The 22,524-nt window shown below is 42.4% G+C and overlaps 1 protein-coding gene across 7 annotated transcripts in view; it reads left to right on the forward strand.

The window, feature by feature from the left end:
• Positions 1 to 22,524, forward strand: part of CPQ (carboxypeptidase Q) — a 390,372-nt gene that overhangs the window by 206,932 nt on the left and 160,916 nt on the right. For 6 of the 7 annotated variants that reach the window (XR_012502314.1, XM_074353133.1, XM_074353132.1 and 3 more), the window contains one exon: positions 12,859 to 12,906. The exons of the other annotated variant lie outside the window; for it this stretch is intronic. Coding sequence is in view for 5 of the 6 variants with exons in the window: in XM_074353133.1 (XP_074209234.1) it covers positions 12,859 to 12,906 (48 nt within the window). In the remaining variant the exon portion in view is untranslated. The remainder of the gene's footprint in view (positions 1 to 12,858; positions 12,907 to 22,524) is intronic. 7 annotated transcript variants of the gene reach the window in all.

The raw sequence follows: 22,524 nt of genomic DNA on the forward strand, positions 1-22,524 counted from the left end.
GCCGTATTGATGCTGATCCATTATTCGTCTTCAGTTTTCCCCTGATGCCCTTTTTCTGTTCCAGGATGTTACCCAGGAATCCACACTACGTTTAGAAGTCTCATCTCTTAGACTCATCTTGGTGTGACTGTTTCTCAGACTTTCCTTGTTTCTGATGCCCTTTACAGTTTTGAAGAGAACTGATCAGATAATTTTATAGAATGTCCCTCACTTGGAATTTGTTCAGTATTTTTCTTACGATTAGACGGCAATGATGTGTTTTGGGAAGGAAAAGCACAGAAGTGAAGTGTCATTCTCATCACGTCACATCAAGGGTACCTATCAACAACATGACTTACTGCTGTGGATGTTGACCTTGAGGTAGTGTTTGCCAGTTTTCTCCACTTTAAAGTTATGTTTTCCCTTTACAGCCCACACTTGAAGAGTTGGAGAGTTATGCTCTACCTCCTTAAGGGTGGAGTGTCTGTATAAATTATTTGTAATTCCTCTGCATAGGAGATTTGACTGTTTTTCTGTATCTGTCTATTTACTTATTTATTCAATCATTTATTTATGTCAGTATGGATGCATGGATATTTATTTGATACTTTAGGCTATAATTCAGCACTACTTTATCTGTTTGCTCACATCGTTGCAGCTTTGGCCACTGGGAGCCCTTTCAGTTGGCTGCTGTGTCCCTTTGACAAACTCCCATTGTTGTGTGTGTGTGTGTGTGTGTGTGTGTGTGTGTGTGTGGTGGTGTTGTTTTTTAAGCGCTTCCTTGCTTTCTGGCACGGCAAGATTCTCTAGGCTAATCTTGTGTATTTCCTGCCCCAATTCTATAATTGGCCATTTCTCCAAAGAGTACTTTTGATTGGAGAATGGCATTAAAAACAAAGATCTGGCTCTAGGTATGCTTGTTACTAGCAGGATGTCTTTGCTTCTAGGTCCTCTCAGCTGACAGAGCAAGGAGATGTGTGCTCATGTACCAATCCATCATATACATGTATCTATACATATTTCTGTATATAACCATCTGTATCTATATTAAGCTAAAAATGAATTCATACTGCTATGAACATTGGGGTGCAGGTGTCTTTTTGAAGTAGGGTTCCTTCTGGATATATGCCCAGGAGCGGGATTACTGGGTCATACGGTAAGTCTATTCCTAGTCTTTTGAGGAATCTCCATACTTTTTTCCACAGTGGCTGCACCGAACTGCATTCCCACCAGCAGTGTAGGAGGGTTCCCTTTTCTCCACAGCCTCTCCAGCATTTGTCATTTGTGGACTTTTGAATGATGGCCATTTTGGCTGGTGTGAGGTGATACCTCATTGTAGTTTTGATTTGCATTTCTCTGATAATTAGTGATACTGAGCATTTTTTCATGTGCCTATTGATAATTTGTATGTCTTCCTTGGAGAATTGCTTGTTTAGGTCTTCTGCCCATTTTTGGATTGGGTTGTTTGCTTTTCTCTTATTGAGTCGTATGAGCTACTTATATATTCTGGCAATCAAGCCTTTGTCCGTTTCATCATTTGCAAAAATTTTCTCCCATTCCGTAGGTTGTCGTTTTGTTTTACTTATGGTTTCCTTTGCTGTGCAGAAGCTTGTAAATTTCATTAGGTCCCATTTGTTTATTCTTGCTTTTATTTCTATTGCTTGGGTAGACTGCCCTAGGAGAACATTTTTGAGATGTATGTGAGATAACGTTTTGCCTATATTTTCTTCTAGGAGGTTTATTGTATCTTGTCTTATGTTTAAGTCTTTGATCCATTTTGAGTTGATTTTTGTGTATGGTGTAAGGGAGTGTTCTAGCTTCATTGATTTACATGCTGCTGTCCAGTTTTCCCAACACCATTTGCTGAAGAGACTGTCTTTATTCCATTGTATACTCTTGCCTCCTTTGTTGAAGATTAGTTGACCAAAAGTTTGTGGGTTCATTTCTGGGCTCTCTATTCTGTTCCATTGGTCATATGTCTGTTTTTGTACCAATACCGTGCTGTCTTGATGACTGTAGCTCTGTAGTATTGTCTGAAGTCTGGGAGAGTTATTCCTCCAGCCTCTTTCTTTTTCTTCAGTAGTGCTTTGGCAATTCTAGGTCTTTTGTGGTTCCATATAAATTTTATTATGATTTGTTCTAGTTCTGTGAAATATGTCCTGGGTAATTTGATAGGGATTGCATTAAATAGCAGCACTATTTACAATAGCCAAGACATGGAAACAGCCTAAATGTCCATCAACAGATGACTAAATGAAGAAGATGTGGTATATTTATACAATGGAATACTATTCAGCCATAAAAACTGACAACATGACACCATTTGCAGCAACATGGATATTCCTGGAGAATGTCATTCTAAGTGAAGTAAGCCAGAAAGAGAAAAACAAATACCATATGAGATCGTTCATATGTGGAATCTAAAAAAAAAAAAAAGAACATAAATACAAAACAGAAACAGACTCATAGACATAGAATACAAATTTGTGGTTGCCAAGGGGGCAGAGGGTGGGAAGGGACAGACTGCAGACTGGGATTTCAAAATTTGTAGATACTGACAGGCATATGTAGAATAGATAAACAAGATTATACTGTATAGCACAGGAAAATATATACAAGATCTTGTGGTAGCTCACAGAGGAAAAAATGTGACAATGAATATATGTATGTTCATATATAACTGAAAAATTGTGCTCTACACTGGAATTTGACACAACATTATAAAATGACTGTAACTCAACAAAAAAATCTTAAAAAAAGTGAATTCATACTGATGTCTCCAACTCTAATCCTTTGCCACATTCTAGCCTATCCTCTTGCTTTTCTGTACCCTCTCACCCAACAGTGAGAAACCTGGCTCCCACCACCCACCATCCATTGAACTAATTATTCAGTTCCAGTATACATGTTTTGTAGTTTCAGCAGCGTTAACTCTTACCCCTGTAGGAAACAACATCATGAACTAGAGTACAGTGCTTATAGTGCAATTAATTTTACTTTTAGCCTTATGGATGCCACTCATTTCCAGAGTTACTTAGATGAGCACCTGTTCCTCCACCTTATGTGGTGGGGTTGTTTCACACTATTGTGTATACTATTGTATGTGTATCTATATATATTTAATTGAAATATAATTGACTTTCATTATTATGTTAGCTTCAGGTATACAACATAGTGATTCCACATTTAAGTACATTATGAGATAACACTGCAGTCAGTCTGGTAACCACCTGTCCTCATCCACAGTTATTACAGTATTATAGACCATATTCCTTATGCTTTATATTACATTCTGGTGATATGTTTATTTTGTAACTAGAAGTGTGTGCCTCTAAATTCCCTTCACCTATTTCACCTACCCTCCCACCCCCATCCCCTCTGGCAACCACCAGTTTGTTCTCTATACCTAAGAGTCTGTTTTCATTTTGTTTTATTTGTCCATTTTTTTTTCAGATTCCACATATAAAGTAAGATCATGCCTATTTGTTTTTCTCTGTCTGACTTTTTTCACTTAGGATAATGCCCTGAGGTCCACCCATGTTGTTGTCACAAATGGTAAGATTTCATTTTTTTTTTATGGCAGTGGTCTAGTGTGTGTGTATGTGTGTGAGTATGATTTTGACTGTGGATTTGTTATGTATGACCTTTATTATGTTGAGGTATGTTTCCTCTATACCCATTTTGTTGAGAGTTTTTATTATAAATGGATGCTGAATTTTGTCAAAGGCTTTTTCTGCATCTGCTGATGATAATACGGTTTTTACTCTTCATTTTGTTAATGTAGTGTATCACATTGATTTGGGGATATTGTACCATCCTTGCATTGATGAGATAAATCCCACTTGATCATAGTGTATGATCCTTCTAATCCTTATTTATTACATCCTTTAAGAAGTTCCCTAACATGGCACAACTTTAATTCACCCTGTGTAGTTTTGAGTTCAGAGCATTCCTCCCTCTTCAGTGTTTTGGAATAGTTTGAGAAGGCTAGGTATTAATTCTTCCTTAAATGTTTTGTAGAATTCTCCTGTGAAGGTATCTGGTCCTGGACTTTTGTTTGTAGGGAGTATTTTGATTACTGATTCAATTTCATTGCCAATCTTGAGAGAAGAATGGATGGACGCATTGAGAACTTCAACAGAGTTAGAAAATATAAAAAAGAACCAATCAGAGATGAAAAATACAATAACTGAAATGAAAAATTACACTACAAGAAATCAACAGTAGATTAGATGATACAGAAGAAGAGATCAACAATCTGAAAGGCAGATTTAGTGGAAACCACCCAAGCTGAACAGAAAAAAATAATTTAAAGAAATGAAGATAGTTTAAGGGACCTCTGGGACTACTATTCATATCATAGGGGCCTGAGAAGGAAAAGAGAGAAAGAAAGGTGCAAATAATTTATTTGAAGAAATAATAGCTGAAAAATTCCCTAACCTAGGAAATGGAACAGGCATCCAGGTCCAGAAAGCACAAAAAGTCACAAACAAGATGAATCCAAACAAGTCCAAACCAAGACCCATTGTAATTAAAATTTCAGAAATTAATAAGAAAGAGAGAATATTAAAAGCAGTAAGAGAAAAGCAACTCTCAAGATCAGTGAGCATCTTTATGATTGTTACCTTTAACTCTTTCTTGGGTAGATTGACTGTCTTTGTTTCATTTAGTTCTTTTTCTGAGGTTTTGTCTTATTCCTTTGTTTGGAATAAATTTCTCTGTCTCCTCATTTTGCCTAACTCTCTGTATTTATTTCTTTGTATTAGGTAGGTCCATTATGTCTCCTGACCTGGGAGAAGTGTTCTTATGTAGGAGATGATGTCCTGTGGGGCCCAGCAGCATGCTTTCTTCTGGCTATGAGAGGTGGATTCTCCTGGGGCTTCCCCTATGTGGGCTGCATGGGCCTGTCTCTTGTGGTGGGGGCAGGTACTATGGGCCTGCTGGTGGGCAGGGCCAGCTCCTAGCATGGCTGGCCGCGTGGCCCAGCCATGTGTGTTTGCTACAGGTTTGCTGGTGAGCAGGGCAGGCCCCCCCACTCATAGGCTGGAAAGAACATTTCAAAATGGCACTTGCCCTGCTGGTGTCAGCACAGTAGAATGAGATCCCCCAAAACGGCTACTGCCAGTGTCTCAGTTCCCAAAGGGAGTCCTAGCTGCTTCCTCCCTCTCCAGGAGGGTCTCCAAGACCAGCAAGTGTGTCTGATCCAGGTGCCTCTCAAACTGCTTCCTCTGCACTGGGACTTGGAGGGTGTGAGGTTTTGCATGTGCCCTTTAAGAGCAGAGTCTCGGTTTCCTACAGTCCTCTGGTTCTCCTGAACATAAGCCCTGCTGGTTTGCGAATTCAGATGTTTCGAGAGCTGTCTTCCTGGTTCAGGACCCTGGGCTGGGGAGCCCAAGGTGGGGCTCAGACCCGTTGCTCCCTGGGGAGTGATCTCTGTGGTTGTGATACTCCTCTTGTTTGTGGGTTGCCAGCCTGGGGATTTGCGTTCTGACTAGACTGCGTCTCTGCCCCTCCTACCCATCTCATTGTGGTTTCTTTTTCATATCTTTAGTTGTGGGAAATCTTTTCTGCTGGCCTTCCGGTTGTTCTCACAGAAAGTTGCTCTGTAAGTAGTTGTAATTTTGGTGTGCCCGTGGGAAGAGGTGATTCAGAGTCTTCCTGCTCCGCCATCTTGATCCCCTCCCAGCCACACAATTTTAAAACATCTTTTAAAAATTATGTTTTATATTTATCCAAGGGATAAATACATAGCTAAAGATATCAAATAGTCCTGAAAGGCTTATGATTAAAAATAACAGTTCCCTCCTCTTACTCGCACTCTGTCTTGACCTGTTTCACAAGAGCAACACATTCAACTCTTAGCTGTTCATATCCATACACCTAAATAGCATGCCTTACAGCTATCTATTGAGACAACAGTTTTAAAAATTATTCACTGATATCCTATTATTGTAGATGAAGATTTAGCTTTATTTCGCCTCCTTCCCCTGAGCCATTTCTTCATATCATAATTATGTCACAATTTTTAATTAAATAAATATCTAGTGTTTACATTATTTATTTTCTTGATAATTAAAAAAAATCCTGGAACTAATAATTACTTCATTTCTTGTACTTATCGCTGTCTTCCAGCCTAAATTTCCCCCCCATGATCAAATTTATCAAATAATTTTCAGGTATTCTTACCACCCATCCTCACCTCCCAGGACCCTCTGTTTTTTGGGCTACTTCTTTAAGAATAAGTATGCAGAGCCAGGAAGAAGGCTGCTGGCTTCTGGGAACTGGATGGAAGAGCTGAGTTGGGGTCTCACAGCTTCCTGTGCAGGCTTTCACTTAATCATCCTGTTCCCAGACTGGTGCCTTATCCTGCCTTCCACTGTGCCCGGATCACTAAACCCAAGCCTTTCTGAGCCAACCCCATGAGACTTACCTACTCCTATTTGCTGGCATTGGGAGAGCGTGGGTTGCAGTTGCTTGAGTGGACATGAAGGGAGTGGAGACCTGGGGATATACCTGCTGTTCATAAATACTTCCAAGCGAACTTCCTACTTTCAGTCCTACATCTCAGCCCCGCTTCAAAGGTCCGTGGTGATACCCCTAGTTCCTGCGCCTCCCTTAGGCTGTCTGCAGTGACGCAGCTTGACTCTCTTAGGCATACTGTCTGCGGCACATTCCTCTTGCTTTACTGTGACAAGTCGGTAGAATTCTTATATCCGCTTTGCACCTTCACTTAATGTGGCTCAGTGTTACAGATGTCTTTAAATTTCATCAGAGATGGAGTTTGTGTTGATGTTTCTTGGACTGTTAGTTGTTTTGAGGAGAGGATGATTTTGAATAGAAAAGGGAGCCCCAACTTAAACAAGAAGTCTCATGTTTGATCTGCATTTTCATGACCCACATTAGCCTCAGATCATGTTATCTCTTTGGAAAAAGTACTCCTGAATCCTCCAAGCAAAGCAGATTACTTTGTTCTTGGCTTCCGTGGTGTTCTGACAGTATCTGTTTCAGGGCACATGCCACACTCCATTGCAGTACATCTGTTCATTTTCCCCACCAGCCTGTGAGCCCAGCTAGGGCAGGGACCACGTCTCCCTTGGTGTGTACTGGGAGCCTGCACTGGCCTGACTCTGCTAGGTATACTCAGCACCTGCTTGTTGAATCTCAGAGTAAGTGAACAGCACTGTGTTCCCCTCATTGACTGAACAGGCACTAAAACTTCTGAAATACACTATAGTTGCTCAGGCACCATTTACGAAGTTAAGGGATAATGTTGGGCTGAACTAGAATCCCACATTCCCACGTTTTAACCCAGTTTTATGACCTAAAACTGTGCTGCCTCTGGGAGGTGTTCTTGGGTGACCTGGATAGAACAGCAGGAAATTGAGGATACTATAATTCGGGAGATTTCCGAAAGAACTGGATTTTCTAATTAGATAGAGGCATCTCGCATACTTTGATATCATTTCTCTGCAGATTTGCTGTGATTTTCGTGTGACCTAATCTTTAGAAAGAATCACTTCAGCAACAGAATTAACTTAGAAGTCCAGTTCGGGTTAGATAAGAAAGCCACAAGAGCTAATTAAGAATATGGGCTCTGGAGTTAGACGCAGGCAGGTTTGATTCTTAGCTCCTTCTCTGACCAAATGGGTATGTCATGAACTTCTCTGAGCCTCAGTTTCTCCACATCAAAGTTGTGGTAATAACAATACATATTGTTGTATGAAGATAAAATGAAGATAGCATAATATCTGGCATGTGGAAGCTTTCAATAAATATACCTATATTTGTTATTGTCTATCATGACAGTTACTATAATGCTGACAAGCATTTGATGGTTGTCTAAAATAACTTGAAAAAGTTTAGTGAAAAAGAATTGGGGAGTGGGGGTTGGGGATTGGGCATAGAAAATTTAGCAATCTAAGGAAGCCGTGGGACTCCCTTCACTGAGCCCTATTAAATTGAAAGATTGTGTTCTAGCAGCCGAGGAAAAGAGCAGCTATACGAATCATTTCTTATGATCTAAAGTCCATTAGCTACTCCATTTAGCTGTTAATGTTGTGAGGCCATCGGTGTAAATAAATGTGCTATTTGGTAATGGACTTGTTTTCTTAACAATTGTAATATATTGTTCTCTCCAAATGCTGTAATTTAACTCTGGCATTCTGCTAATTAGTCAGCAGATCAGCCTTCAGTGTTGTTTCAAGATCTCATCACATTTTCCTAGTGAAACATCTTTAGTTGGTGTGATGGACTGCATTCTGTTCCCCCCAGAGTATACTGAATCCCTAACACCCAGTACCTCAGAAGGTGACCGTATGTGGAGACAGGGCCTTGAAAGAGGTGATTAAGTTAAAGTGAGGCCCTTTGGGTGAGCCCTAATCTAATATAATTTGTGTCCTTACAAGAAGAAGACATTTGGGTGCACAGAGCGACAGCAGGGTTGGTTGTGCACAGAGGACAACCATGTGAAGAGAGAGGGAGAAGGAGGCCGTCTGCAAGCCAAGGAGATCGGCCTCAGGGGAACCACACCTGCTGGCACCTTGATCTTAAACTTGCAGCCTGTGACAAAGTAACTGTTGAAGAAATGAATTCCTGTTGTTGAAGCCACCTACTCTCTGGTATTTTGTCACGGCAGCCCGAGCAGACTGACACGGTTGGCCCTAAGAAGCAAAATTCACTCTGGAATTTTCTGATTTTATTTTACTCCCTTAATTTATAAAGCACGTATTACACACAGCATTTGAATCTCACCCAGCCCTATAAAGTAAGTGTTACAAGTTTCATTTTACAGATGAAGCACGTAGGGGTTCAGAGAGTCTGTACAAACACAGAGCTGCTTGGAGGGCAGGTGGAATTTGAAGCCAGGCTATTTGATTTAAATCTCCTTCTCTTTATCTCTCCCCTTCACCCTGAGTGTAGAGTGCGCACCTGTTTCTTCCTAGGGTAGTTTATGCCCCTTGATTTGTTATAAAATATTTCTGACAGGTTACCACTGGCAGGTTACCACTGGTAATCGCGGGTTTCTGCCTGGTGCTGGGATGGAGAAACAGAAAGCTTGCCAAATCTGCAGAGTATTTTTGTTTATTACTCAGTTTCCAGAATCTAACGTCTTTCAATTTTCTGTCATAGTTCCACTGAAAGTAAAGTATGGAATATTGATAGACCCATTGTGTGTGTGTGTGTGTGTGTGTGTGTGTGTGTGTGTGTGTTGCTTTGAAGCCATTCCGTGTGGTCAGATCATCACTTTCAGTTGTTCATTCATTGCACAAATGCGTATCAGACACCTGTTATGAGCCCCGAGTCCGGGTATCCATTTTTGAAGTAGGAGTTAACGTGCTCAGCATGGAGAGATGTGGCTGAACAGAAAACTGCTGGCCTGGAGTCAGGGAGGTTTCTCCTCTGTGTGAGATTGCACTGTCACTTTGCTCTGTTGAAAATATACTCTTCCCCCACCGCCAAATTAAACTTTCAAATTTCTCTTTCATTCTCAGAAAGATTTTTATGGAAATTTGAAAAAGCTTGCCACAAAATAATATAGTAAGCAACCTAATATCATTGGTCTTATACAATCTTAGTTTATTGTCATATTTATTCATCATTAAAGTTATAACTGCTCACATATGGAAGTATCTTGGGGGAGAAAGTGAATAGACAGGGAAGGAACATTCAGGTAACAACTATGATTTGGGATTTCTTTTCTATTATTTTTAGGCCACAATTTAATAGAAGTTTGTGGATATTATATTTTTTCACCGAAGATTTTACTTTAAGAAATGGAGAATGCTCCTGTTTACCCCCTAAGAGTAGCAATATTGTTTTAAAATAATTTTTTTTAATTAAACTAAAATTTTAAATTTCAGGGACCTTTCTTATTCTTGTGTGACAACACAGAGTATGTAACTTTAATTCTCTGGCCATTTAATTAGAAAGATCTTTCCTAAGTATGATCAGCATTGGAATTGGTCCAGAGCCCGTATTTATAAAACAGTAACTATGACAACCCATTCTTCCTAACCAGGATCAACCCTTAATACTTTCCCAACTATCTGTTTTACAAGATGACATAAGTGGAGGGTTTGGGGGGGGGGAGAAAAAAACAACTTTGGATGATAATCAAAATGCTTTTTGCAAACAGAGCCTTTAAATCTGTTTGTTCAGCAGCATGTGACTCGGACAGTGGGAGTTCATCAGACAGCAAGGATTAACCCCCTCATTTGTTTCTCTTTTTCCTTTTGGAAAGGGATAGACTGCTGTGAATTCCGTGTACTCGGCCTGAGCTGCCAAACAGGATTGGAAACTGCCTGACTCGTGGCTGAACCATGAAGCAGGGCTAATTCATCGTTCTCCTGTTCTGCATGACCCTATGTAATAGGGTTTGGTTTTGTTTAACAAGAAGTAAAAGTATATTTTTACAACTTTCAAGTCAATGTCTCTCTGAACCTGAAAGTGTTTTGGGTGTTTCACCCTTTGCTGATTAAATAGAACGATGCTACCTATCTATAATAATTTTAACCAAATTCCTCATTCCTTTATTCTACATTCGTGCAATGCAGAAACTCCTCTTAAGCGAATATTTAACACAGATCATAATATACTTGAAAAGCCAGTTCCTTTAGATGAATGCACACGTGGTTGGTGCTGATTAGAACACTATGTTGTGCAGAGGGCTCGTAGTGTTCAAGGTGCAGTCAGAAGAATCGTCTGGTGCTTGGTTGGGTGATGCATCGCATAAGATTAGCTGACCTTCACAATTGAGGTAGGGCCAGGGCTATGCAACTGAGACCACTCCTTAACATTGACCCCTCCCCTCAGTCCATTTCTGTATGTCTCCGTGAGAATAAATTCCCTGCAGGGACAGGGGAGTTGGAAGATCTGCCCTCCACCAGAGCAGCTCCGTCTTTCCTTGGGCCAGAAGTAAGTGGAAGGTAGTAGGCTGCAAACTTTTTGCCTCTATCTCTATGAGTCATTATCACTGGATGCTGAAGTCATCTTAGCCCGCACCCAGCTGCAGGGATAAGAACTTCTTAGTTAAGTTCATAGCAGCTCTCTTAGTGGCACAGGGCACACTTAACCAGGTTAACTTTCTGATATTCTTTCTCCCCTTGGCTTCTATATTATCCTCACTTGATTTTTTTTTATATGTATCATCTCTCTGGAAATCAGGTTTCTAATCTAGAGTTTTAAAGCAACACATTAAATATTAAACTGAAATTATTCAGATTATGATGCAAAGAAGTATAAGGAAGCAGTGTAAAATGTGAGCTTGAGTCATCAGTGGCTACACAGTTAAACACGTGGTCTGGTTATTCAGAGAATACCATTTTAACGCGCTGTCCCCCATGAAGCACCTCTTCCTCATCTCTACACGAGCATAGCTCTTCCATCAGAATCGCTCATCTGGATCCTAAAACCTGGCCAATGGGAACAATTCAGTCTCCTTCAACTTCTATTTCTCTTTCCTTCAAATGTTATTGTTCCCCACGGCTCCAGTATTAATTTTATTGTGTTTTCCATTGTCCCCAGTAACACACTCTTGTCTGTCCATCGATCTACCCATTCATCTCTCCACCCGTCTTTCTATCTTTCCATCCATCCAACCATCATTTATTGAGTAACTACTATGTGCATGCAAGGTATAGTCTCAGAGCAGCATTATTTCCTGGCCAAACTAGGAAGAAAATGAAAAGTTAGATGCTCTGTTCTTAGTTTGAGTCTTCAAAAGCAGAACTTGTAATAAAGAATTGAGTGCAAATAGTTTATTTGATAGGTGATTCCAGGAAGCCAAAGTGATGTAAAGGGGAGAAGGAAGAGGGGAAAATACAATAAAGGATGCTGCATTAAGACATGGATAACTGCTATGGGCAACTGGGCTCAGTCCTGCTGGGGAGTTTTTGAGAAACTTTGTACAACTCACTTCAGAATTGTCCCACTGAACGATGGGAAGGCTGAGAGGTTTACCCATTGACTCTTATCCTCATTGGTTGAAATGCCTTTGGGGGCATTAAATCCCTGGCATTTTCAGGATTCCCTCCTACCAGGCGATTAGTTCCAGAGAAAGCCCTTGGGCAGGAAAGCAGAGGACAGGGCATGAACAGGTTCTGCTCACCAAGGCTGCAGGTGAACCCAGAGTCTGGCCCAGAGGCTGTGGGGTGAGGTGTCCGCAGCATCTGGTTCAACCTCTAAGGCCACCCAACTGCCTTAAATAGAAGTACATGAGAATTTTCCATTTTCCAGGGAAGTTTACCAGAGTGGACATTTACTCTATTTCATGTGCAGAAACACAGCACTATGTTTAGAATTGGACTTACTCATTTCCTGAATATATATAGCTTCCCTTTTCTCTACAACCTCTTTTCAGCAGATTTATGCAGACAAGAAAAATATTGCAACCGAAAGCACCACTGCAAATTTCCCTGTGCTGACATTAATCATGCCCATTTGATTTATCATCTATCATTTGAGAAGAATATTTTGCAACTCTTGTGCAATGATTTTTTTTTTTTTACGAAGAATGATTACATCCATGTAGCATAACTCTTCTAATGGCTAATGCAGTTTGTTTTATCACCCATTCACTCTCTAATTATGGTGTGTTAGTAAGCAGACGCTATACATGGGAAGTTCGGAGAGAAATATTTGATTCAGAGAAAGGGGGATGGATATAAAACCAGACCAGATACAATGACTGATTATTGCATGCTTGGTCTGGTGGGCTTAATTTACCAGGTAGCATTGAATTAATTAAAAAATAAAGGAACTTCTGTGGTTATTAATACTTTCAAGTATCAGAGTTTGAATGTCATCTTTGGGTCCATTAGAAGAATTCTTAGGAATCCTTTAAAATTGAATTAACCTTGTTATTTTTTTTTTTTAACACAGCCACCCATTTCTATACTGCACATCGCTGGGCTGAGGATGAAAGTAATTGTGAGTGACTAACATAGGGGAAATATTTACTGAATGCATGAGAGAAATCCATTTGAATTTTTATTTAAGAACAAATGCCCATGAACTCTAACAAAACTAGTAAATTAACCTTCTTTTGGCATTCATTTGTGGATACTCTATAACATGTGTTTATCAAACACATACCAAGATATACCAGAAATGCCCCTCTCTTTCTCTCCATTTATTCACATCTTGTTCAACCTTTAAGGCCCAGACATAGTTTCTCCATCTTTAGTGAATCTTCTCCAATTTCTTCCAATTCAGTGCTTCTTATACTTGGAAGCAGTTGGGGAGCTGTTAAAAATCTTTTTCCCCCAGGCTACCCCGACCCCAGATTATTTAAATCAGAGCCTCTGGGGTTTGGATTCAGGCCTCTACATTTTTCAAAGCTCAGATGGTTACACTGTGCAGCCAAGATGGAGAACCACCACCCCACCTGGATGTGTGTGCTCCCTTCTCTGAAGACCCAGAAAACTTTGATTATACCTCTTAAAGACAGTTGTAATTGGCCTTGTATGCTGGATCAAAGTACTTTGAGGATGAGCTGATCCAACCACCCTTCCAATTCTTGTTCACCTCTGACTATGTTCTGGTTGCCCAGCTTGAACATCCCCAGTGACTTGGAATTCAGTCCCCAGTGCAGGCTAATCCATCTTTGGGCAGCTCTGAACTGTTCAGATCCAATCTGTCTCTTTGTAGCTTCAAACTGTTCTTCCTGTTCCTACCACTTTAGGGGGAAAAAACCATCCCCTCAAAGTTTTTGAAATGTTTGAACAATCCATTCATTCAAAAAAATTTGTTTAAGTAATGCCTACTATGTATTGGGCACTGGGCTACCTCATTGGAAGTAAAAGTACAGATTCCTAGAAGGATTTAAAAATCAGTCTTCATTTCTATAAATAAGTGTTGTTTTTTTTTTTAATATGCCACATTTCTTACATCAAAGATTATCCAGGCTAGAACAGCAAGAGATCAGATGGGCTCAAGCAACAAAATGAGAAATTAATGTAGCAGAGTTATGGCTATAAAACTTTGGGAACAGTTTTCTGAAGAAGGCTCTGGAAACTTTAAATACGTCATACTCTCATGTGACTCCCCTTAAATACTGCCTTGAAGGCAGAGGGCAATGTCCTAGGTTACTTCTCAGAGTTTCTTCTCAGGCATTCTATGTCTCTAAATGAGACGATCTCTAAATGGAGTCAGACTGAATGATTAAGATGCTTGACTTCCTGATAATTTGGGTGGGGATAAAAGTTTGCTTCCCCTTCTGTTCTTCCACACGATACCAGTAGCCAACTGGGGCCTCCCAGGAGAATCTTGGTCCACAGTGCTTGGTTGTGCCAGGTCCCTAACACTGAAGGTTTTGCTGGAAAGCACAGCACATTGAAGGCAGATCTGGGTCACATTGGCCTTATATAGGTTTCCAAGGTTTTTAAAGGTGCGGAAGGCAGGGCTGCTGAGCCGTGAAGCTCTGGGGACTCCATTTCTATTGTTGTGCCCAGGGATTTGCATTTATAGACGTCAGGAGCGTGGTGTCCCTGCAGAGGGCCATGAGGTGGCGCTGGCCGAGGGCACAGTGGGGGTGAGGACTTAGGAAAGAACGGGTGCTGGGCGAGCGGTGAGACTCTAGACCTGCCGTCAGAGGGAGAGTCAGGGGCCCAGGGGGCTCCTTCCTGGGAACTAGAACATGGTTCCTCTTCTCAACCTAGAAACACATCGGAGAGGCATTTTATACTCCAGAAAGCAAGCTAACAGATGTTTCCACCACCATCCTTTCTTGCCTGTTAGATCCCAGGTCCTCCTTTCCTTCAAATAAACACAGCCCTGAGATCATCTGAATTCCTTCTAATCTCTGTTTCTCAGTGCAGCGAAATTTGCACTCAGTGATGAATTCTGGCTTATTCCTCCGTCCTCCTGAGCTTTATCCCAGGATATACATCATGCTAGGAGGTAGTTGTGCCCTCTGCAGCCGCATCAACCTTGAAACAGACACAGGCACTGAACGTATGCAGGGCGTCCCAGCGAGTCCCGTACAGTTCACCACTGCGGTTTACAGCCAGCTAATTAGTCTGTTCATTCTGTGGGTGGAGCATACCTCTCTCTTACTCTCAGGCAGGATTTTCTAGTATCATAAGACAGGGAGTGAGGGAGAAGAGGGACAGGGGCTCTTTCAGTTCCAAACCCTGGGGCATTTATGCACTAAGAACCTTCCTCCTTGGTGCTTTTGAAAAGAACGTAAACCAAAGCAATTAAATTAAATGGAGTCAACATTGGCATGGCAGCATAAATCAGTTGTCAGGAAATTCAATATTCAGGGCTTAATGTTGTTTTCTGATGAGCTGTTGAGTATCTGCCTACTTTGAATTAAGAATAAGCCCCACATTGGGCCTTGGTGTGAGAGAGGGTTGCGCGAGGAGAGGGGTGCTGGCCTTGCGCGGAGCAGCGAAGCACCGCCTTGTGATTTGTGGGTGACGCGCGTTTATCAGATGTTTATCCTTTGGCCAGCTACAGGCCTCTTAATCAGCATCTCCTGACTCTGGCATTCTGAACAGGGAAACGTGGTTAAGCAGTTTACCTCTGTGCTCCACAGTCCCCGAGCAGAAAGCAAACAGCCTTGTGTTTAGACTGCACCCAGCCAGGCTGTGTTCTGAAGAGCCGCCAGACTGTCCACATCGCTGACTCTCTGGTGGAAGGCAGAGGTCTCTTCACTTGGTTCAGGGACCAAAAGCTGCTTGCAAGATGGGCTTCTGAATTTCAGACCCCGACAAAGGGAAATTATACTCCAGATCTGAGAGCGGCGAATCAGAAGAAACAATTTGCTTGGGTTTGGGTCTGATTTTGAGGAGTCCAGGGCCTGAAGGCTTTCTGCTGAATCTGAAAACAAACAAAATCTAAACTCTTCAATCCAGGTCGCTTTTAAGGAATTATAAATTATTTCAAAGCCTGTATTTTTCTTACACTTTATTCCCAGTGAAAAGATGCCGTCCCCTTCCCAGCTCATTTTGGGGCATGACTTTTTATGTGTCTGTGTCTATATACATAGACACACACACACATACATACACACACATACATACATACACACACACATATATACACACACATATACACACACATACACACACACATATATACACACATACACACACATGCATACACACATCTATATACATACACACAGATATACACACATGTACAAACATATATACACACACACACACACATATACACACATATACACACACACATACACACACATATATACACACATATACATACACATACATACACATATATATACACATACACACACATATACACACACATATATATACACACACACATACACACATACACATACACACACATATGTATATTTTTTTATTGAAGTATAATCAGTTTAAACTGTTGTGTCAATTTCTGGTGTACAGCATAATGTTTCAGTCATACATGAATGTACATATATTCATTTTCATATTCTTTTTCACCATAAGTTGCTACAAAGTATTGCATATAGTTTTCTGTGCTGTACAGTATAAACTTGTTGTTTATCTATTTTATACATATTAGTATCTGCACATCTTGAATTGTTAATGAGCATTTTTATTAGAGCGTGTGAAGGGTTATGAATGACAGATGATCATTCTAATCTACATGAGTGATAGTTTACAATCCCAGGTGCTTGCTTCCTTTCTTTCTATTTGTTGGGGAGGGGCAGGGGACTAAAACTTTCTAGAGAGAACCTTTCCAAGGCAAAGAAATAAAATGTGTAACATTTATTTTGTTCTTCTGAGGAAGGCTTTACTGAAGTGACCCATTATATTGGTTAGAAGGAATGCTGGAAGATAGGACGTTTTGCTCGGCTTGAACATGGCGTGTTATGCTGTAACGAAGTTATGCTCGTGGTGGGGGGGTACAGCTCAGTGGCAGAGCATGTGCTTAGCATGCATGAGGTCCTGGGTTCAATCCCCAGTACCTCCATTAAAATAAATAAATAAATAAATAAGTAAACAAATAAAAACCTAATTACCCCCCAAAAATAATTGTTAAAAATTAAATGAAAGAAGCTATGCGTATGACAATTTTGACTTGCTTTATATGAGGAAACAAAAATGCTCATCTTTCTAGGCTTGTTTGAATGCTCCCCCAGATGCCAATTTTTCTCTTCCAACCCTGGAGAACCAGAATGCAGGCCTCTCTCAGGTTATTCTCTTTGGCTTAACTTCAGAAATCCAGTCCTACAGTTCTCTTCAGCATGGTTTCTCCCCAGTGCTGACCAGCTCTCTGAAACATGCTCAGTTTTTCCTCCATCTGTCTTTACTCTGTAGAGTTTGGATTGAAAATATACTTTCACCTTCTTCTCTTATTTTCAGAAGTGTGTGTGTAAGCACACAAATGAGTTCCATTCAGATATAATTGCTCGCGCTTGCTTCTACCGGAAAGCATCCACTGAAAAATATGGGTGGAGAATTCACTGAAGTCTGTGTCTCAGAGGCAAGAATTTATCTTTACAAATTGCCGTGCTTTGAAAACAGCCTTTTCTGTGTGCTGAGAACTTGAGGAGAGCTGCGTTCAGGTCAGCAGGTGCATCAAGAAACACCTCCAAGCTGGAGGGGTCAAAAACCAAGAGGGGAGAAGCTTATCCTTTCTGAACTTCTTTGTTACAAGATCAAGAGGAAGATAGAGGTTTCCTGAAACATTTTCACAAACTATAGGGGTTTCTATGACAACAGAAATGAACAGGGAAAATACAGTGTTATCCTGTCTCCTTAAGATCCCCAGCTTCACATGAGCCCAAGATCAGGGAATCAAATACATAGAAAGTGAGAGCAAAGAGGGACAGGCATTTCTTTTAGCCCAGCAGATGGCTGGCAAATTGGAACTCCTTAGATCTTCACTGGATGAAGAATGAAAAGAACTGTTACATTTTTTAAATATATAGAGAGTGATTTTTTGGAAATAGTGAAATGTGAATCCTGTTCACTTGTGCAGAGTTTGTTTGGAATAGAGAATATCTCACTTGCTGGCATTGAAGTCCACAGAATGGCTCTTTCAGAGGTTTGATTCTTTGTCTAGCTTTCTAAAGTATAAGTTGAACCCCTACGAGCACAATTACCAAAAAATTCAATCTCTACTGGTGAGAAACGGTATTCTTTGGAGATTTTTCGTTTTAACTGTATTTTACTGGAGGCATAACTTGCATGCACACATTTCCCAGAGGTGAGATGCAAAACCTTAATTGCTCCTGGTTCCTAGTGATAACTTTTCAGGTCTGCAGGATGCATAGGACAATGCCAGCTCCCTTGCCAGGACCAACAGCAGACTGTCACTTGACTGCCTGGCCAAAGGGAAGGAATAAAGATCATTATAGCTGACTGGAATCCAAGATAAGGAAAGAGTTCTGATGGGCAATTAGAACATCACACAGATCTGTATCTCCTTGGACTTGTGGCTGTCATCTCTGCTGGGAGGAGGGAGGTGTTTGTCTCACAGAGAGACATTCACATGGCAAGACTGACATCAATGTGCTAAGTATTGTAACCACCCTTTGCATCAGTTCCCTGGGTGGTGGTCCCCAAGCAGTGCTGAACGTCATCCACGGCAGAGAGATGATAGGAAAACCAAGAGTGCTCCTCCCTGTTTCTGTCGGCAGCCGTGTGTACACCAAAGGCCGCACTGCCCTTCACCAGACACACATGCAGTCTTCTGGCCTGGCTCCTCGTCCTCCCTACAAGGGATTTGTTGAAGCAAAGATCACGTTGCTGGCTAGGAGGTGGCTGACGTTCACTTGCGGAGTGTTCACAAGCGTGCAGCGATGCTGGTCTGGCCTTTCTACCTTAGAACCATGCTAGGTTAAAGCACAAAACAGGTAAAACAACTTCGTTTCCAGCTTCCTTTCTTTTTTACGTCTCTGTAGCTTTTCTCTTGTGCCACAAAGGATCAGTCTGTCTCCTGCTTATCTAAAGAAGTTTTGGCAAACGTGAAGTTTGAGTCTTATACTTTTTTGGTAGCCAGGAGAGGTTTCCACACAGTTTCCACAGCATCATGGTTTATTTGTTCGTTTTTATTACAGTCCCACTCTCTCTTTGCTCCTATTTTATTTACCAGCTTGTGATCACCTCGGCGGGGTGAAGCTGGGTCTTCAGAGAAGGAGTAGACGAAGCAGGAGGAGTGCGTAGGAGGCTGCCACCAGCTTCTGCACTCCCTCCTTTTCCTCGGCTGGACTCCCTAAGCGCCTGCAGCTCTCCCGCAGCTTTGCATCACGAGCCCTGGGGCTAACCTTTAGGCCTGCTGCGCTCCCCTCTCCCCTGAGCCCACACACTCCATTTCTCCCAGCCCCAGAGAGAGTTCTGTGAGCAAAATGGCTCCAAACCGAAGGTGGCTCATTTGGTAGGGTGGAGAGAAGAGGCCCCAGATTGCATCTTGGCTGGTGAAGGTCTCAGACCTTGCTTTAGTGGACTGTGGTCTTCCTGGTGCTAGTTAGTCCTCTTGTCTTGAGTGATGGATCTCTGTGGACTCTTCTTCTTCTAGTCAACCAGTAACTTCCCCGGAGAGGGAACTTGAGATTTTAATTAAAAAAAATTTCAAACTTGCTAAAAAACCACCACCAAAAAAAAAAAAAAAAAAAAAAAAATCAGAAAAAGACAAGCAACCCTTGGATACAGAGGGCTGACTATGCTGTCTTGATCCAGTTCCCCCTTTGGTCCTGCTTTTCAAAAGAACCGTTGTTGATTTGATAAAGTAATCGTCTGTGCTTTGACACCAGTGTGCACAAATCACCTGATGAGAAGCCTCTTCCAGGTGAGAGAGTTCATTTGCGATACCAGGTTCTGTTTGCTCACCATTGTCTTTCCACCATCTAGGAGAGTGCTTGGTTCTAAACAGATATGCGGTAAATACCTGTGGGATGGATGTCTGCTTGGGGTGAAAGGAGATGTCCATGGAGTAAGGGTCTAGAGCTGCGATCTGAGCTCACATAAGAGGGTATTAAGGCCCTTCTGAAAATGTTTACGCCACTCTTCAGCAACCACTGACTTCTTGCTGATTGATTTGTTCTTTAAAAATGGCCACAGTAGATTAAAGGGATGATTTTTGTCAACTCTCTCAGATTGTTGACTCCTTCTACATGGCTCAGAGAGGACACTGGATGTTTGCAAAAAGCCGCCGAAAGCTCTAGCCTTGGGGAGCTGGTGATTTGAAAGGTCTGGCAGATGTTAGGCTCTTTTGCCATCTGTCTCGCGGAAGTAGCTTTGCTTTGGCCTTGCGTAGGCCTCACTCAGCAAGGTCATGAAGACCAGATTTGGTGGGATGATGCCAAGTGTGTAGCCCCGGTCACAGGGAGATAATTTCCCCCTCATGCTGCTGTTCGTGGCAGCCCTGGGCCGGTTCTCACTTAGCCTGGAAGTGGCTGTGCCCTCCTGTAATGAATGGTGGGAGGGGCTGGGGTGAAATGAAAAGTGGTTCTGTACCATCAGCAAAGGTTTCTTGTGAACTTCTGTCAATGTTATCTATTCAACAATTATTGCCTGAATAAGCAATTGACAAGACACTGTCCCTTCCTCCAAGTTGCTTTTAATTCAGTGGAAGAGACAGAAAGCTGGGGTTTTCAGGGCAGTGGCTAAAAGCTAAAACAGAGAGAGGAAGCACAGGGTGGTGGAGAAGCTCTTATGAGGGTCATGGACCTCATCTAGGGTGTGGTGGTCAGCAGTGGCTTCCTGGAGGAAGTGACCTTATCTGTAAGATGAGATTAATATCCACATTGCGCCGTGGGGAGAATTTAAGATAATATCTTTAAATTGCTGATCTTTGCTAAGTACCAGGGACAATAATGTGACATTGGTGGTGCTGATGATGACAGAGGGGAAAAAATGGCTTCACAGCGAGACAGCACTACTGTCAAACCTTGCCCTTCCTGTTCTTAACTGCCAGCTCGGACAAGTCACGCAGCCTTACTGTGCCTCATCTGTGAAGTGGGACTGGTGATGTGCACCTGCAGGATGGCTGTGATGATTACAAAAAGTGTTCACAAGCAACCTAACACCATGCCTGGTACACAGGAGGCATCCAGGAAGAAGTTGGGTCGGGGGTGGCGGTGGAGGGTAGAAATGAACACTCAGTGAAAAGGCAACAAGAGCAGGAGGAGAAGGCAGCAGTCAGCAGGTGTCACTGGCGGCTGTGGGGGCAAGAGCTCTGAGTGTGGAGGCTGGGGACCTACGTTCTCACCCAACTTCTGTCCGTGGGGAGCGAGGTGCCCTTGGGCCTGTCCCCTCTGGCATCTTCTGGGGTCCCCATCATTGCAGAGAGGCCCATCCCACAAACCAGGTACTTCTAAAGTGAGAGGAGCACACAACCAGTGACCTAGGATTAAGGACCACAGAGAGATCACTGCGAGTTGCAGTCACATCGGAGGCTTTGTGGAGGAGAAGAGCCTCGGGCTGGCTGCCGAAGGCCAGGTGGGCTTTAGACAGGAAGCACGACGTGAGGAGGGCATTCGAGGCAGGGGCTCGATGGGGCCCAAAGGGCCCAATGACACTTCAGCTGCAGTACGGCAGACCCTCCCTGCATCCCTGCATCTAGGGCAGCCTTACTCCTGGACGAGAATGGGTAACACACAGGTCTTGACTTTGGCTCAGAAGTTTCTTTCCTTGATAGTCAGGACTGGTTCTGGCAAAACTGTCATGTCATTGAAGTTCACCTGCACCATCGCTCATTTTCTTGTCAGCAACCCACCTTCCTCGTCTGTGCGTTCCCGTCAGCTCAGCTAAACCAGCCCCCACTCCCACCTCACTTTGCAAGCCTGCAAAATATGCCTTTTATAGCAGCCTTTCTCTGGTTCTTCTCCCCGCTCTTGAAAGTATGTCTCTAATCATGGTACGTCAAGGCTGACGGGGAGCTTAGACTCCATCATCATCCACCCTCATTGTTTCGATGAAGGGCCGTGCCCGAGGTTCCGTGTTTAGGGCAGAGCCAGATCCTTGTGATCTCCGGTTCTGTTCTTTTCCTTCCACTGTGCAGCCTGTTCTTCTCCGCTGTGTGTCCTGATTGGAACATCCATACCTCTGTATGGGGCAGAACTCTTGGAGTTTTGAGTTTCAGAAACTTGGTGGATCGAGTTTACTAAGATGGCAGTGTCTTGGCTCGTGTGATTTAAGAGGTTTTGGTAGGGCTGAGTCCAGGTTCCTAGATGTCAGGCGTTCGCCTCTCCTTCCCAGGGCTTTGTCTGCTTTTTTTGGGGTATGTTTCATTCTCAGGCAAACTGGGAAATGGCGTCCCAAAGGCCTTAATAGCACCAGGTTTATATTCTACCATTTTAGCATCCTAAGAAAAATGGAGGAATTTTTTCTGGCAAAAGTCGAAAGCAGAACTTGCATTAGTTGGACTCGAGTCACTTGCCTACTTTTGTTGTGGAGGAGGAGGGGAAGGTGGTAGCTCTGTGACTGTTCAGGACTAGGGAGGGTGCTCAGTGCCAGAGCCAGGGGTCATGGTCAGTCTCACCCAGACCGTGGACTGAGAGTGAGGAAGAGCTGGTTCCCAGGACAGAACCAGGTTTCTATTTTCAAAAGGAAAGGAAATGGTTGTTGAGCTAGTGTGTGTGTG

This window comes from Camelus bactrianus, chromosome 25, assembly GCF_048773025.1.
Source record: "Camelus bactrianus isolate YW-2024 breed Bactrian camel chromosome 25, ASM4877302v1, whole genome shotgun sequence".
NCBI lineage: Eukaryota > Metazoa > Chordata > Mammalia > Artiodactyla > Camelidae > Camelus > Camelus bactrianus.